General features: G+C 35.0%; 2 protein-coding genes across 4 annotated transcripts in view; one reads left to right on the top strand and one right to left on the bottom strand.

Annotated features, from left to right (window-relative positions):
• Positions 1 to 19,242, bottom strand: part of LOC138132043 (midasin) — a 69,599-nt gene that overhangs the window by 23,343 nt on the left and 27,014 nt on the right. The window lies entirely within an intron of this gene.
• LOC138132045 (uncharacterized) overlaps positions 8,778 to 19,242 on the top strand; it is a 29,032-nt gene continuing 18,567 nt past the window's right edge. For 2 of the 3 annotated variants that reach the window (XM_069049373.1, XM_069049375.1), the window contains exons 1-2: positions 8,778 to 9,192; positions 12,329 to 12,497. In XM_069049373.1, coding sequence (XP_068905474.1) covers positions 12,488 to 12,497 — 10 coding nt within the window. In that variant the 5' untranslated portion in view covers positions 8,778 to 9,192; positions 12,329 to 12,487. Of the gene's footprint in view, positions 9,193 to 11,040; positions 12,498 to 19,242 lie in introns of those variants that run through there. The other variant, XM_069049374.1, reaches the window with a different exon arrangement.

Here is a 19,242-nt window from a genome sequence, read left to right as displayed (position 1 = left end):
ATTCTCTATCTAGAGCAAAACAAGAGAACACTATGCAATTTTTCTCCAAGGGTTTGTTTCAAATGGGGCTAGAATCTAGGTCAGAAGTTTGAATTTATGCAGAACTTGTTCTGGTCTTAAGTCATTAACCTGTGAACATTTTTTAACTCCTTTATTTCCATCTTTATCTCACATGACATTTTTTCGAACTAAAGAGGGTGTAGTTGAACTTGAAAAGTACGACTTCCAGTAAATTTTTAGTTTTTTAAACCAAAACTAAATTTAGAAACAACAAAACACGTGAAAAACTTAATTAAATGTTGGTTTAATAAAGAAAACAGAACAGTCACAAAAATTAAAGCGAATTTCTTGCCCGAGTTTAAATATTTAACTAAACGGCTGTGACAATAAGCAAGTCTTTATGTTTCACTTGGAAAAGTCACGAGTAAAGAATTACCTTCTTAGCTTGGTTTAAATAACAAAAAAAAAGACCGCAAACAATTTGTTGGTGTAGCCCAATTACAAAGCAAAACAATTTGCAAGACGCTTTTTCTCACTCTTTTGCTTAATTTCGTCGTTTATTCACCCAATTTTTACAGTGCTCTCCTCTGCTCCTTCGCCGCTGTTATTCTTATTATGGGTGAGGAAATATGTTGCAATTAAGGATAATAAATAGTCCTGTTTCTCGATAGCCCCACGCGGCCATAGCTGTTTCGATCTTCTTTATTTAATAAGGCCGCAAGAATCCCTCACTTACTCAATGTCAATGTTTATTTTCTCACCCTTAGTGAATTGCCCAAGTTTTTCCTCGATTTAAAATGATTTATTTGTAAAGTCTGCTCGAAAACGTTCCACTTTCACAAGGAGAGAAACAAACTAAAGAAACTAAGACAGACTGCATTTCTTATTGGGCGTGGTAAAAATTTAATTGCATCCGATAAAAAAGCAGCTTTTTTACACCCTAATCGTGGAAGTTCTCCGAAATGGGAATTTCTTCGTTACGGTGGCGGTGGCGTTTTTGAGGGCCGCCATCATTAATCATAAAGCTACAGAATTAGCTGCCATAACCTATTTCGAGAAAACTTTTTAATGTTGTCTGATCCACGTCTTCCAGAATTTTCACGGGGAAGTTTTAATAAGGACCTCCCCCCACACGTTCACGCATCGCAATGTCATTGTCAAATTTCCATTAAGCGGCACGATCCATCATAATTTTTCAATTTTCTCATTCTACATCCCTCGACAATTGTCACATTTTTTGCCTTCCGCTAAATAATTCTCTTTCGGACAAGTTTATATAAAAATATCGCACATAAAAGCCGCCGCAGAAATCCCTGGCTCGCTTGAAACGCCCTTTACTATGAATTACGCAATCGATATAATATATTACGTTCTAACCACATGTGACTTTTAAACATTGTTTTTTGAAATTCTACACAGACAAAAAAATTATTGAAAGTAATGGTATGTATGCATGAAGAGATCGCTTCCTCGAATGTCACAATTTGTGAACGGACGCTTATACACGTATTAGAATATATCAAAAGATGCTCCTGAACTTTCACTCTTACGTCAGAACCAGATTTCATGGTAAACAAGTTTCCATTTAAAATGAAACAGTAAAAAATGTTTTTAATATAGAAAGCACAAAGATAAATTCAATCTGCTCGCGGATGATTTTTATGATTGAATGCGGATATAAAATCATTCTGACCAAATTGTTAGTTCTGTACAGTAACTCACGTCCGACTCGAACTTCAACTATATCATCGAGGAGCAAGAACAGAATAGAGAATGAAGGGAAACAACAGTATACGCACAAAAGTTGAGGGCAATTCTGATACAATGTTTTTTCATAGAAGTTACAGTTTAACAAAATTTATGGTCACTTTATTAAATTGCTATTAATATAACGAGAATATTATGCGATTTATAATATCGAGGACGTTGCTAGGTGACGAGCCGGTAGCCGAGAGGGCTAATATTTGAGTTATATATTCAAAGCTTTATCGTATCATTGTATCTAACGTATTATGAGGGCGAAACTAATGTATTATTATCAATTATGAGTAACTACATAATTATAAATGTATAAAGTAATCATAATAGTTAGTGATACGATAAAATAATTACAAAATGAACACATTATTTAACTCTTTGTGGAACCATTTTGTTTCCTGTGCCATAAATTCGCATGAAAAATAACTTTGTTTTAATAGCGTCCTTTTTTCATATTAGACCCCTTATAAAAGTCCACTTTCTTTAATCTTTAATAAGTAATACAAAGTTCAAAAACTCGGAGAAACTTGATCTAGTTCAACTCTGTACGCATGTTGTTTGCATGTAATTTGAGTACAAGGCCCAGGAGTGTTATTACACATCAGTTAATTACCAATTACAAAATTGAGCAACTACATAACTCATTAATTATTTCACGTCAACCCCATAGGGTTGCCACAAATTCCTTACATGATTCCATTAGACAACCCGAGCTAGCGAAAGTAATCAGTCGAAAATTTAGAAGCGAACCGAACTTTTGCCAAATTATGTTTACACGGTGTTGAATGACTGACCGAGCGGGATTGGCATTCAGGACTAATAAAGCTAAAGAGATTTGTCTCATGAAGTCCCCCCTGTAATATAATAAAGGTTCGGACCCTGCGGACGGAGCATGACATTCTCATAAGTCTGTAACATTTGTAGCTGTACGTCCCGCCCTTTCCCGTTCCGACTTTTCACCGAGATTGCCGCCGTTATTACGACAACCCGAACGTCCTATCATAATTATTATAGACAACGAAAGCTGCTGACGCCAGGAATTTATCCCTTATGTAAATCAGCACGAATAAAGATTCAAAAGAGATCGTGTATGGTAAATATAGGGCAGAGTGATAAACAATAGGACGGGACGACATGTTGCCGAAACACGCGAAGCTGCTGGAAAACATGACAGTCATACATTATGCATCCGGCATTTAAGGTGCAGGACCTAGTTTTCCAAAATTTTTGATTTATTTCTCACACAACGGTCACAGGAAACAAACCCAAAACGGAAATCGATAGAAAGTTGCTCCATGTAAACATCTGAGACGATTATCGTTTCACCCCCTTGTTCCAAATTTTAATGTGGCTGCACCTACGTGTATTTAGGCAATTTTGATACTTATCACCGTTACAAACAGTTTGTGCCTACTCACCCTAAGCACTTGCCACCCTGATAATGTCCCCTTTATGCCCATTGGGAACGTTTTGTTGTATCCTTAACAACACTTCGGCCTTTTTATGTGGCGATCAATCAATGAGGAATGACAGATTCGAAGTAACCCGTTACAAGGATAACGAAGGATTGGAAATGCATTGTTGTGGTAATATCGAGAAGTAAATTTTAAAAAGCTGGCGGTATACCATTCACGAGAGACTGTGCTTTTACCGAGTCTGTGTTGTTCGCACAATTTTAAAATAAATATAAGCAAGGACGAATCAATAGTTCTGCAAAATATCGGTTTTTAACCACCAAACATTAATCACAAAAATTAAATTGCACAAACATTCAGTACCGTGCATGCAGTAATATTTAAAAACAAAAAAGAAATGGATGACATTTTCCCACAAATAATTGTCGTCCTATATTTTATCAAATCTGGCATATCCTGTAACAAATGCCTGAATATTTTTCAACACGTGAGATTATTATTTTTTTCTTTTATTACCCCGCGCGACACAAAGCTTTTGATGATTTTCTGTCACACGATTACAGTGAATTTGATGCAACAAATAAAATTAAACAGTTTCGAGGAAAATTAGGAAACAGGTCGGTATTTAAACTATGTAGTTGTATTTTACTAATTAAACTTTTCAGTTTATTTATCATAAAATAACATTTTTAATTTACAATGCGAAAATTTCCGATAATAATGCGGAATGTTGTCGTTATCGTGGGCAGACTGATTACATACTTTTTTTAGCACCACAATTGACAAAAATAAATAAATGCCTGTCCTTATTTTATTACACAAATAGAATAAAAGTAGTAATGATTTTTTGACGATGAATGCATCAAGATGCACTATCATATAGTAACTAGGAATTGGATTTAAAAGATATAATTATTTCAATCAAAATGTGTAAATGCATTTACTTATAGAAAAAAAAGCAAGTATTTAGGTAAGTACGGTAGAGTTCCGGGGAATAAAACACTAACTGAATTTTTATTATTCTAAAAATGGATCCTTCAATTTACTTTATCTATTATAAAAATAGCTGTTCATTTTACAGAGAACACAAAGGCCTTTCTTCTTGTATTGTTTAGAAAGCAGGAAAGTGAACAATAGTTTCCAGCAAAGCTTGAGGTGAAAAAGAAATCAAACAAAATGCTCAAAAACACATTTCATTATTTATTTTCTTTCTTTATACTTGTCAACATGATTTAAGAAACCTTTTATCATTTAAAAACATACAATTATGCGAACATGTTACGTACATATAGTACAGAGGGTATTTCACGAATGATAATGAGCCCGACGAAACTGAAAATGCAACCCACAAGACATTTGCAAAGTTAACGGATACTTAAACATAGCTGTGCAGTTTCGTAAATTTTGACATAAACGTCATTCGCTTGGTTAAATGAAATTGTGAAAAAACGATGAGCTTTTGGGAAAATGTTTATTGTCTGCATAAACGCTCAAAGGAAGAAGCATTTTTATTTACATTTGACATAAATCAGGACCATGTCTGTTTTCTCGTTCGAATACATTTAATCCTCGTATTTTAACTTTTTCGTAAATGTCAGTTGTGAGAAATAAAATTATTCGAAGCAAAGCCATCATGGATTCATAATTTCATTTTAAAACAATACGATATTTTAAATTAGCCGCGTTAACTTTAGAAATGTGTTGTGGGTTGCATTTTCAATTCCGCCGGGCTCATTATCACTGGTGAAATACCCTCCATATAACATTAAATATGTATTTTTTACCACAGAGATTTATGAAAATCAATGTTGCAGAAGTGCCTTCATGATTTTAAATATTTTTTGAAACATTTAAATAATCCCTCAAATAATAATAATAGGAGCTATTATCAGTGGTGATAACAGATAAGGATTATTTTCAAGTAAAATATATTTTTTTTATGTCCAACACTTTTAATACTTATGTGGACATTTTTTCTTGGTTCCAAAACACCCAACTAAACTTACGTCACTGCCATTAATTATTACTCGATATACCGAATATTGTAGACTAACGTAGACATTAACAAAAAAGAAATCCGACCGACCGTCACTACTCCCTTATTTACCTTCAGTAAAGAAAAAATATCGGTTTTAGCGTCTTGATCAAGAACACTTGCGCACTTTCTTGCTAAAATTGGAACTTCTTGCATTTATAACGCACACACTAATAACGGCAGCATCTTCTTGACAGGAAGATAAATGCCGATTCATTTATAATAAATGGCTACAAGTTTTTCTGAACAAGATAAAAAAGCTTTATTGAATTTTAATAAATAAGGAGGAAAATAAATCATACTAAAATTTTCGATTATGTATTATATCAAAATTCGCTTTGTAAACGTATTTTGCTGAAAGGACAGACTCCTATTTTATACAAGAAACTATAATACAAAGACATGAAATATTACCACAAAAAATTTCACAATTAATAAAAAGAAATAGTTTCGAAGTAATACAGAAATGATCGTAAATTATACGGTACTAATTAGGCAAAACACAAAACAAAAATCCTTTGCCGTAACCAATTCTCTATAATTTTAAGCAAGTGTCGTCCAAAACGTTCTGTATGTTGTATAAAAGCAGGATGGCTTTCCCGCATTCAAAGCTACAATTTTGCGGTTGCCTCGTATTACAAGTTTTTTTATTTTGAACCTGTGTACTGTATACTTTGAAATATCTTTGTCGGAATAAGTGTAGATTTATCCCTTTGACGTGAGTCGTCGATACACGTGAAGTAAAGGCCAAATTCAATTTAGATACAATGGAATTCTTTTTAGTACGAGAATATCGATCGTCAGAGTAGGGTGCTAAAAAAATTAAATAAACATTACCCGCTACGCAACCTACTTTACAACAAACTGAATTTTATATTAAAGTTTAATGTGCACTCAAGCCTGATTATTCGACAAACAGGCAAAATTTTGTAGAACTCAACTTTTTGTTGAGATAAAATCTGATAATGAGATTAAAAAATTGTCCCAATTTATTTGATTATGCCGTTTGGAAGAAAATGTAAGTTTTTGGTCTGCGGAAAATACTGTACTTAAGATGTGCGGCTGATACCGCCCCATAAATTTAAAATACAACGGGGGCCATATTTTAGTGATGATTATTGCATTTCGAACCAGGGACGGTTTGCAAGCTCCAACATTTAGCATTATGGACGCGATTCGCGCCTTCAGACTTGGAAACGTTGCTCGCGGCGACTAGTTTTGTACTTTACGATCCGCAGAATCGGACTAATCCATGTGAAGGATGAACAGGACGAAATGAATGGGCATACGGCCGAAGAAAATCGAGGTACGAAACTGTCGTAAAAGTCAGCACGGAGGGTCGATTTTATTTGTCTATACATGCCGTCGGGACGGATTTGATAAATTTGTTTTTTTCCAAACTTCTGGAAGGAAAAGTTCGAAGTATGCTGCCGCGATCTGATTTCTGCCCTGCTATTCTGCCGGGTCCACATCTTTAAAAACTTATTACGAATTCACTTAATCTTGTTAAGTCTTATAGTACCGGAGCGAGTCAATTATCACTCCGCCTTCCCGACAACTCATAAAGCAGTTGAAAATTAAACACCGGCTTGCTCGTTGTTTTCCAATAAGATCGATACGTGTGATTCGTATTAGCATTTCCGGGTTTACTTTCCATGCAAATGGGAGGAAGCTGTTGTCGGATACGCGACGCATCCTTCGCCTTATTCAAATCGGAAAATACTCGATTGTGATTGATAACGTTATAAGAGGTCCACTAATGAAAACAGAGTGGCTTCTTCGGTGTGATCAATGGCCCCCGACTTTGGAAAAAAAAATTCTTATCTCCACTTGACGACAAATACGGCGAGGTAATACGGAGGAAAATCGAAACGCGCTTTACGAGACACTTATGAAGTAACTAAAGGACGTTTAGGGCATTTTTATCGACACTAAAATTTTCTGCCAAATTCGACTCCAGATTTGAGTCAACAAATTAGATTTTATAAGCCAACATGGTGAAGATCGTAAAATTAAATAGGGTCACACGAGAAAGACCGCACTAAAATAAACTAACTAAAGAGTAATTGACCGTAATTATGTGACGTAACCCCACCTGCAAAAATAAAAGTTATTAATGCCATCCATTAACTCGGCGCTTTTGTTAAAGCTCTTTATTGCGAGAGCTGATTGGATTCTTCCCGTGAAAATTTATCTAAGCACACATTTTGTTGTGAATATTTCCAGCAGAGAATTAAAAACGTAGCGACAAAAGTGACTTAAAATTTTATTAAAAATAAATGCTGGAATTTCCGGAGATAAAAGTCGGTCTTTAATTAATTAGTAACCGGCAAGAGGAACTTACTTCTTAATTAGACACGACTGAAATGTGCAGATTGTAACAGGACTTTTTATAACGATTCTAATTGCCGAAATATAAAAAACATCTCGATGTGTACCATGTGAAGAAGAAATTTCTTGTTAGGAAAATAAAAATGCAAATGCATTTGTGTAATGGAGTGCAACGTGAAAGTGTGTTAAATTTTTAAACGTGACCTGAATTTATAGGAGATACGTCTGGTTTAACGTTAATTTATTTGGTTTGCAAAACGTGTTGAATTACAAAAAATAAGACTGATTAGGTTGTATATTAGAAAACGAGAACTTATTTTTAAATTTTTTGAAAATTAATTTTTAGGGAAGAACTTTTAGACCACTTGACAGTTATTTGTATATCAAGGCCGTGAAATCATTCTTTAACGTACTGAGAGGCCGCTTGCGGCTGAACTGTGACAGGACAATCTTGAGGATGTTAAAGGATTTCGCGACCAAGGTGTACACAACATTTTTTGTGCAACCGAAAATTTGTAATTATTATAAAACGAACAAGCAAAATTTACTTCACTGTCAATAAATACATATTGAGTGATTCAAAATGATTGTGGCCAAATATGGCAACTATGTACGAAAATTTATGTGGCAACTGTGTGGATGAGGTAGAGTTGTCATTTGTATGACATTTCATAAGCGTGCATTTGATTTTTTTGATATCATTACACACTGATTTGACAGTTTTCAAAATTGCGCGACTATGAACTGTCAAAGAAATATCAACTTTACCCTACCCACACAGTTGCCACATAAATTTTCGTACATAGTTGCCATACTTGGCCACAATCATTTTGAATCACCCAATATAAAATCTTTAACCAGTTGGTCTTTTCGATTTTGCATTTTAATATAGTGATAGTACAGTGGCATAGTTGTCTTTGTAAAATGGCTCCTCGGCATACTTTTATCATTATGGTTAAATAAGAGAAGAGATGGCAAAAATTTACATATTTAATTAAAACGGTATTAAATCCCTCCGTGTTCTTGAAAGCAATTAATAAAAACTTGTTAATGAATCGTGACAGCGGCAATTTTAAAAGAATTTCCATGCGAAAATCCCCATTATACTCGTATCTCCTCACCTAAGCCCTCGAAAAAAATCATCAGAATTACAAGGGAACCCCCGCATTGTCTGTTATTTCCCTCGCCCTGTTCTCACGCTTCTTAATTTTTTGCGTATAAAAATAATCGCCTTTTGATATGCGGAACTTTCAGGAATGTTTCGGTACGTCAAAATTCCGACCAATTAAAGAGCATAGCCCACCGTGAGCAGACCTCGGCATTCACCCCTGGGATATCAAGAGAGAGCGATGGGGTGGCACGTTACAGCATCCCTGCAGTATCCTCGCGATCTCCGGCCCAAATACACGCGAAACCCGCGACGGAGTTAGTCAGACGCACGGAATTAAAAAACTTCCGGTGAAGTGACGTTAATTAGACCCGGAATTGGTCCGGGTGCAGACCGGCCGACTAAAACCGAGTGCGTCGCCTCTTCATTTTTGCCCAGAAACTTTCGCAACATAATAATAAAATTATTGTCATTAAGGACCAGCGAGGATTTGAAAGTTTCTCAAATTAATTAATGCGCTAAGCTCCCGTCGATATCAGAAGCTTGTAAGTTGGATTGTTCATGTGGCTCCGATTTTAAGTTTTGTTGCGATTAAAAAAAATCACAATTAAGCGACTGCTGCGAAAATATTTTAATTGAAAAAAAGGGCGAATTTGAACTGTGCCAAACTTCGGGTTAAATTTTAATCTAAATTGCTCCATTACGTACACACGCATTGTTTGTGTTACGTTGAGGGTGGATATGTGTAATTATAACGGCGGTACAAATGTACGTGAGCTTTTCTCGTTCCCCGCACAACATTCTGAGATTAATTTTAATCTATTGTTAAAACTTCATATTGAATACAACATTAAGAAAAAAAAAACATCCAACACTAATTGATCAGGCGGATCAAGCGCTTTTTATAATTCTCTTGTAGCGTTGAAGAATTAACGGGTCAAAATGGTTTCACCTTCCCGAATCCAGTAAAAAACTTATCAGAACTGCTTCTTTGGCACTATTTGAGGACATTAGGGCTGATGGTGTACCTGCCCAGATCTTCTTTTTGCTAGTGCTACAGTTATCGATTGTGTTAAACTGTGAATTTTGAAATGTTCTTGGCACTAATCCAAGGACTGGCAAAGAGACGATTTTTGCTGTCCCAATGAAAGAAATAAATTATTTTTATCTCTGTCCTGTGTTTACGATAGGCTTAAAATTACTACTAGGTATAAAAGCAAAGGCCTAACAAAACATTTCAATTAAAAGAAAAAAACCTAACATATTACGTGTCTCGCTTTATAATTGTCCCACTTTCACATAACAGCAAAATAACAATTTTTATTTTCCCTCGAACAACTGGGACGTGGCTTGTTAGTTAAATACATTTGGAGCCAACAACTGCATCCTGTTAGAAAAATAGGAGAAACAAGAAACCAAACAAAACTTTTCCGTACAATTTTCAACAACATTAACCACCCAAAGTCGCAGCATTACGTTCTTATTGTCCCAAAAACAATTGCGGAGCTTGGATCGTAATTTAATTGTTTGTTGCGTAACTTTCGGCTTCCTGCCGCCAATCCCGACAATCGTTTACATTTTACTACTCTAAAATATAATCCGGTCAATAAATCGTCTTTTAGCAAACAACGTCCAGTTCGAGATACAATAATGAAAATGGTCGTTTGGGCGGGATTTACGATTTTAAATTGTCAGATCAGATGTTGGATTTGCAGTTATGCAATGTCAAAATTTGCATTTAGCATCCATTTGATCCGAACAACAGATTGTAAATCTACGGATATTTCACCGGAATTTGCCCCAAATAACAGCGAAGGCCGTTTTTACTCCTTCCTTTCGTTAATGATCGTTTCTTTTCCTTGGGCGTTGATCAATTTACATTTTTTTCTCGTATTTTTCACAGGAGTGTCGCAATAAAATGAATTTTGCATCCATAAATAAACAAATATTTGATTCAATGACTTCGAAAAAAATATTTATTATATCACGTAAAATCCAACACCACAACATCAAGTTTGAATATTACATAAGAATACTTTGTTCTTTTTCTAAATTATGGAAAAAGAAAGCAGGACATTGAAAATTAACTTCATAGAGTTCTTGTTTCACTGGAATATTTACCAGTTTAAAAGTGAACAATTTATTCCAAAGTAAATTTTAATGTGGAGCAAAAGTGATTAAGAGGCGGTTAGCCACCCACAAAACGGTACTTCCTCAGCTTTTGCTTTCGAAACTTCTAAACAATTGCAACTAAATACATAGTTCTCAAATTATAAGGGAAATATTACAGGGACAAATTACGTCTAGATAACTTTCTCAAACACGCAGTAAATATGAACTCGTAGCAAACTAATTAAACCTGGAACGTAGAATGAATAATTTGTACCAACACAAATATATCTTTAAAATTAGCAAAAAGATAAACTTGAGCGAACACCATTTAATTTAAGGTAAATAATAACAGCTCACATAATTCTTTTTTAAGAGCAGTAACCGTTTTAGTTTTAATAAAACGTTGCTAAATTATACTCAACTATATTGATTTAATGCGTTTTGTAATAGAATTCTGCTGCAAAAGTGGCCGACTTTATATCTCAATTTTATGTTCGTTTTAATAAAGTTAAAAGTCAGAACTGAAGATCAACACTAAAAAAAGCTTTTTTATGTGGATTTAAAAAAACAGTGATTCTGTAAAATGGGTCATAAAAGAATGGATCGATAAAAGACGTTAAAAAAATAAGTTTGATGGGTTCCGATATATGGGGCTGATTCAGATAAACGGACGAAATGAAGAAGGATAATATAAATCAAAATTCAAATGAATACATTTGGATAACCTCATTTCAAGTCGGCGACCTAACCGGTTGCCTTGCACGTTTCCTGCTTTTTGTACTACATATTTCCTTTTTCAGGAATCGAACCGAAATTTGTAGACGCAACGTCTCTGATTTGAACATGGGTGCCATCATCGCTATTCTCCACGGAACGCTCAAGTTGTAAAATTATGTATATAATATCGCATTCGTGCAAGTTTAAGGCCTTCGGTTCAACCGGCCCATATTTTTCATGTGTCTACCGTCACATAAATAATTTAGACAGTTTCATTTTAGGCTGAAATATAAATTTTCGATGACTCGGAGAAAGTGTGACTTTAGAACAACACTGATAAATCTCGACCCGCATTCAATTCCCGTAGATCTGTGAAGGGTAGATGAAGCTCGAGGTGATACGAAGGCGAAGTTTGTAATTAAACACCTTAATTAGCACCAACAACTGGTGAGGCACGTAACTTTGACGCCTCTGTAGTAGTACCAACTCACCGACTTCTTTCACCATTTACATATCTTTGGAGGGATGCCACAAAGGAACGGCGGTGTATTCCAAACCCGATCACTCTCCTGCTCTCGGTTTATGCAGCAGTAAAACCTAATCAAATCTATAGGAGAAAAACAACCAAATGTTGGACGATATATTATTCACATCCAATCTTTAAACCTAATCCTAATAACACGCGGCCCTATACAAAACGTAATTTCCAAATTATACCACAAAACTTCCATGACGATTATTGCTTTGGTCAAGTCGTTTCGACCCAGTAATAAAATAAATATGTGCAACCCACAATTTTCGTCTCTTGTTTCGGCGAAAACAAAATAAATATCACTTAATACATTGTTACAGGTGACGTAGCAACAGTAGCGTGTTTCATAAATTCGAGTGTTAAGTGCCGATCAAAACTCCAATCAAGTTATAACTTGAAGGACCAAAACTAGGAGAATCACGTTGTTAACACATAGCTTCCATAAAATGTAATAAGACCAAGAAGAGCAAACACTCAAAATGGCGGCTGGTAAGTATCTTTCAGTTTCGATACGAAATCCCCAGTCCTGTGTTTGTCCTCTTTCCTTCCGCTCTCGTGTGGTTAACTGATGAAAAGAAAGAAAAAGCTTGAACCAATATTTGCAATTAATAATACCGATCGGTTATATTTTTAAACATGTCTTTGCAAATATACCAAAAAATGGTGTGCCAGATCCATGTAGAACATACATTTTTCATATCACATTAGCAAGGGTGCGAACTCCTAAAAGTGCGCACGCAAAATATGAGATACTGTAGAAAAAGTGCTGATCTGTAAAGCATTGAGATTTATGGAGCTTTTGAAAGATTTAGACCTAGCAACCAGAATGTGAATAACTGCTTTTCAAATAGCTTCGGAATCTATCTGCGACACAATTTTCGTTAATTGGAGTCTTACATTTAATCACACAAAATTGTCATCCTTGTTTATAGTGGCTTGCACGCAACTCACGTAGACCAAGCCTTAATAAAAGTTAAGTTTTATTTATTAGAGTTTACGTAAAATGTGGTTTATTAGATAACGTTCAATTTCCTGCTACGTTCTTGGTCGCTCGAACACTCGAATTTTTTTCACAGAAAAAAAAATTATTTTGGATTATTCTAATTGGAAAGCTGGGGTCTAATCCAATTATTGAAATGATACAAGAATCTGAACGATTCCATAAAAACTCTGAATTATGTTTGGTTAAAATGGATTCCAATTATCTGAAATACAATGTTATGTAAATTGAATCAAAATATACTGCTTTCTAACATAACAGCTCAAAACCTGGGAAAAATATCGCTCAGTTTTGTCGCAGTGTGTGCAAAATAAAAAATTATCAAACTTTATTTTGAGCTTAGTTTTAGCAGCGCTGACATCCAAAAACTATAATCGTTTGATTGATTTGGGCTGAAATGTGAACGCTTCGCCGTGACACTAAGTACAGCTAACAACTGGAATTTCCAGCAAACACTGAATAACGTTATTATTTCCGCCGTGTTGGAAAATTTATGCTAATAAAAAAGGGGATAATTATTTTTGTTCATCGGGCTTGCACAGTCCAATTTCGACGAATGTCGAAACTCTCATTACGTCCAGTTCAATTTGCATTCTGTCAGCTACAGCATAGAACATTCAAAATTAATATGTGCAATAATCAATTTTTTTCATTCAAAACGTGGGTGTCAGTCGGAGCTTAAAGCCGGATTTTTTACCGCAAGATTTATCATCACATCAGAAACGCACCCGCCTCGAGATTATCTTTGTTACTGTTTGAATAAAAATTATATATTACGTTTGTTGTAGAAGTTCGCGTATCTTTTATTTACTGAAATTAACTTCGACCACGATTTACGACCTTTCCTCACATTATAAATCTGCGGAATCAACAACAGAATTTCTGCGAGTGAAAAAATCGACTTTCGCCGATTCAAATAATCACAAAGAGTAAGAACATTTTTTAAGGTTCGAACATTTAGGTTCGGCTCTGAAAGGTTTGTTTTTGTGCACGTAATAAATGACTGCGGATGGTTCAATTTCGTATATAGACGGAAAAGTTTCCTGTGAAAATTATGTAAATGTCGGTAAAAGCTTAACGTGAAGTTTTCCGAGAGATACGATTTACATGTAGTGGTCCACAAGATTTAAACCGACTTCATGTTTATCCCAGTGCTCGTCGAACCAACAAACAGGCCCGGTTCATAATTTATCTGTGATACAAAAAGGCAGCGGTTTCGATGTTTCTATCGGAATAAGCGAAACAGAGTAATTGTTGAAGAGCTTTAAAAACATAAACAATTTAATTTTCCCAATGAATTTATTTGCGGAGTAAACAAAAAGCGAAACTTGGGAAAACGTAATGTTGTGCCACATAAATAACTCTCGATTTATGTTTACACAACAAAAATAAACTAAAAGCTCCATGACGTTATTAGTGAAAATATAATTTTGAGTAGGACTGTACAATTTAACTGGTCTAATCTGTTTCGCCAATTAAATTTAGCCCTGTATGGTTTAACTGGTTTAACCGGTTAAGTAGCTGATGATTAGTTAAGTCCGTTATGTTCTGATAGTTAACTTGGTTAATTTAATTCAACACTATCAAATTGTTTAAACAAATCATTCAATTCAGTTGATTAATTTAACCCGCGAAATAGGTTAACTTGTTAATTTCTTTTACCGGGTTGGTTCTTGAGCTGATTGGTTTTTTAATCGGTTCAAGCATCAGCTAATTATCTCTAATTTTGAGCTGGTCTAAATGTCTCTAAAATTTTATAAAGCAAATATTGTTTTAGAATTAGTCCTCAACAAATGTCAACTGGACTTATTAGAATTAAGAATAAATATTGTTTTTTGTTGTTCTCAAAAACTATTCTCTCATCTGTCGGAAAATATTAGTAATTTCTAGGTCGGTTGGTAGCCCGGGTGATTCAATTTAGAAAGAAAAACAGAAATAAGGCGATTATTAAAACTGTGTTGGTCATCGAGTGGAAAGACAGATAGCGACGCAAGCTCCATCACAAAAAATTCTTTAATCATTTAGAGGCAGCAACAATTTCGTTTACAACAAATGAGTGTGCTTGAATCTTTCTAATAACCTCTGCTCTGCAGGAGCAATTTACGATCCCGTGAGCACTCTAAAAACCCTATGCTTCATAATTTCCTTGAGAAAACGATTTTACTTAATTATGAAAAAAGTTGCTGAATTCGTGAAAATGAAAATTTCTTTTTGTCCCCGGAGAAAACACAACAACGCCCTTAACTCAGATGACAAGCAGACAATAAATTATGTCACCCGAGCTATTATAGGCGCTAAACTAAACAACAAACCAGTGTTTTTCTGCCCCTAATTCCCTAGATGAAACTTTTTCCGAGCCGCTTGCGTAACGACCAACTTTTCTCATATATCGAATGCTGCCACGGACCCAAGATTAAATTTTGAGGCGGAGTTTTAATTACATCTAAAACACTTCACTTCGTCCAAAAATAATAGGTCTTGTAATAAAATTATTGTGATTCGGGTGATAGACGGAAGAAATTCAATTAAGCTACGCCTGAATAATATTTGCCTGCACGAGAGTTTGAAACAGTTTTAGTTGAGAAGGCTGTGAGTGTTTTTCGTCTTCTAGAAAACGTTTATATGAAGTAAAACACGAATGAGGCGCAATAAAGTCGAACCGTTAACCTATTTGAAACGTCTAAGACTCATATTCTTGAATATTTTATTGGCACCGTGGCAGTTTAGAATTAAACAATCGGAATAACTGTCGCTACAAAAACTAGGAATTACTTCGTCGGAACTCCACATCGGAACCGTACTCGTTAAAGAAAATGAGGCAGGATCTTGGAGGCGGCTCCTACTCGACAAAATGGGCCTCCATTATAAACGTCATGAAAGCTCCGTACCTGACTTTGTATAATTGTACGAGTTATATCACAGCCGAAGATTTTACTGAAATTCTTAGGTCCTGCTGAAAGCACGATTCTAATTTTAGTTAATACCTCGTGATCTTCTGTAGCTTTTAAGCTAATATATTATGCCCTCTCACAGATGACTTCCAATAAAAATGAGTATTTAGTGTCGGAAGATGCGTAAGCCAAATTCCTTCCTTCAAGATTCCGAAAGCGAAAGTAAATACCGGTGAATTTTTTGAAATAGAACATCTACTTCCACTCTACTTTATGACGATGGTTTGCAACTATTATTTTATAACTTGGCATAATTACCAAATCCAAATCGATAAGATTCGGGACTCGGGCAAACTTCGTAAGAGCCTTAAGTAGAATTTCGTCTGTCTACAAAATTAATTAAAAAGACATAATCGTTTTCCCGTCTCTCATTGGCAATTAAAATCAAGCAAAAATGTTTAGTCCGGATTCCTAAATTGTGCTTGCTAAGAGAGAACTACATATAATTTTTTAATTAACGTACTTAATTAATTTGGGAGCCATCTTCTGCACTAGCTGGTCGACGATTGATTATTTCATCGAACACCGCCACTCCTTCGCACATATAAACGAACAGAATTTCTTTTAAAATTAATCACAGCTGCAACGGACATGTCTGTAGATACTTCATCAGGCATCAAGTTTCGCAAACAAAAGCTCTTGAAAGCTCTTAATGGCTTGGTACCAGATATAAGACATAGGAAACTTCGTGAAATGATTGATTAGATCGCATAACGATAGCTGGCAATAAGATTCGATTAAGCGTCGTCGCAAAATTCACAACAAAAAAATTGACGGATCAAAACAACTTTTATTGGTAGAAATTAATTACGATCCTTCATTCAGCGGCTAAAAATAGAGATAATTTTTCTTGGGATAAATTACGTTTGATTGTTGTTATCCATGGGCTGCTGATTAAGGGTCTGAAAGTCGGCGGAAACTTTCACTGTGATGTTAATAATATTGGTTTAATAAAGACCACAACTTTCAGCCGACAACTTTTTAGGCTGGCCTCGTCATAACTTGCCGAAAATAAGAAACTCAGATAAACAGGTTTTTGTTCATTACGACCAACTCAACTTTTAATTAAGCAACAGCTTCATTTTCACGGAAAATTAGAAGAGGGGCTTGAAATTTAAGCCACCAAAAAATTCTTAAACTCCTTTAAAATGGACATTAAGTGTTATGTTTTCTAATTAGACTCAGTAGCGAATCAATTTACTTAAAAAGGAAGCGTTTTCGGGTGTTCCAAGTCGCTTTAAGCGATCATTTTAATTTAAGTTATGTGCATAACGGAACTTATTTAAGCTAGGTATTAAGTATGTGGATCTGTTAAATTCAGGCTTGTCCCGCAATTTCGAGTAAAATTTTACGCACGTGAATATTTCACTAAAATATGCAAATAATGTTAACAGAGAAATTTCCCTATTACGCCGGGCCAACACTTTGTGTTTTACAAAAGAGGAACTATCAACACTGCGTTACGTCCAAACATGAAATGAAAAATTTAAAGGATTTAGAGTGTCTTGTAGGAACCCAGAATTGCACAATAATAAATTTAAAAATGTCCCTTTTCTTCAAACGAAAACATATTCAGCTTAATTATTATTCGAATGAAAGGTCACAATGTAGAATGTGCATTTAAAAAACAAACTCTGCTAACCTATTTTGGCTGGGGCCTGCAAACCATATAATGCACGATTTTGGTTGGAACAATGGTCATGCTCGCAACAGGCGGTTTTAATTATTGAATAATGTATTTACACCGTGATTTGCATTGAAATTTTCATGCAGGATAAACATTCGTGTTTCTGAAGTTGTGTAATCAAATTTTAACCTGAAACGACCACGTAACACATTGTTGGCTTGAAGAAAAAGACGACCCCGGGCTTGAGCCTGTTTGTTCATAATCTACATGTTAATTACCTTTTACATGGCCTTCAAAAACTTGGATTGTACTAGTCCTGTTAGAGTTATTCGTTAGTAATTAAGTTAGAAATATGTTGGGAAGAAGACCCGTTGTGAAAAGTTGCTTACGGCAAATCAGACGCAAGGCAAGCAAGGACGGGAAACGATTAGTGCTGAAAGTAGATTTTGGGTCAGGTGGCATCGAGAATACCAAACAGACTTTGTGTCAGGTTTGTTTCGAATTACCTGTAAAAAAGGCAAGATCCGGAGCATTTGCATGTGAAACGACAAGGAGTGATATCAATCCTCCGAGGGTAGTGTCGAATAAATCCGACGACCTAATCCGATAAGGCCATCTGAAATATTTGTCCTATACGTTGAATCCATCTATCTCTACGACCTATATAAAACTATTATTTCCTTGTCGGTTGTTTTGTTTATCTTCGGCTGTAATGCCTTCGTTCCGTATTCTAGATAAATATTGCTTTTATTTTACGGAAAGATTTACTCTCTCCACTCTCTGGAAATAAACTTGATAAGGAAACACAGTTTATCCCAAGAGGACTTTTACTTGTTATGTGTCTGATAGCATGTGTGTTGAATGTTTCAAAAACTTGCATCACATTTATTGTTCGCTGCACATGCGTTATGTTGATACAACTCATGTTATTTTTCACACTGTTCGTTTCTACACCAAATCTCTAGTGTTGACCGTAATATTCTGAATAATGCATTTCAAATAACTTCATTCATATCAGATTCAAATCGATCGATTTAACTAGATTGAATATTGGGTCATGTAACTATTTTATTCAAACATTTCTCAACCGCGAAAAAACTAATCACTAGTCTCTATTGCAACCATCTCATGTCAACAAGTACAAAAACATCCAAAAATGTTCCTTAGAATATTACCTATATGGACCCTTATTTCTTCCATAAACAACGAGAAGTTGATTGCACATTTAGGAAAATTATGTAAAGGAGAAATAGTTTAATTTTCAATCGTGAGTTTCCTGCATACGGTTTTTAGTTTACATTACGGCGTTTAATTTATAGGGGAATAAAACTTTGAAGGTAACTTTCCGTCAAAAGGTTCTAACAGGTTTCCTCTGTTGGTTCACCTGAGCTTTTAATTAATTGAACAGGATCTCATGTTTAGCAAACTTCAAAATTCAGTTAGACAGAAGGGCGTATAACAAACTGTTTATAAAAGACGATTTCTAAAAACAATTATATTTCTTTTAAATACATATATAAATAAATTCATTTTTTTTTCTGATTGATATCCTCAAGAAGTTACAAAAGAGAAATGTATAGATAGCAGGGATATGTTAAGATGTAATACATACTTGTAATCTTAAATTCGAAGTGAATAAAGCTTTCCAAATATGAA

Source organism: Tenebrio molitor, chromosome 5, assembly GCF_963966145.1.
Source record: "Tenebrio molitor chromosome 5, icTenMoli1.1, whole genome shotgun sequence".
Lineage (NCBI taxonomy): Eukaryota > Metazoa > Arthropoda > Insecta > Coleoptera > Tenebrionidae > Tenebrio > Tenebrio molitor.
The sequence above is the reverse complement of the archived record's forward strand: the minus strand, read 5'-3'. Positions and strand labels throughout refer to the sequence as shown.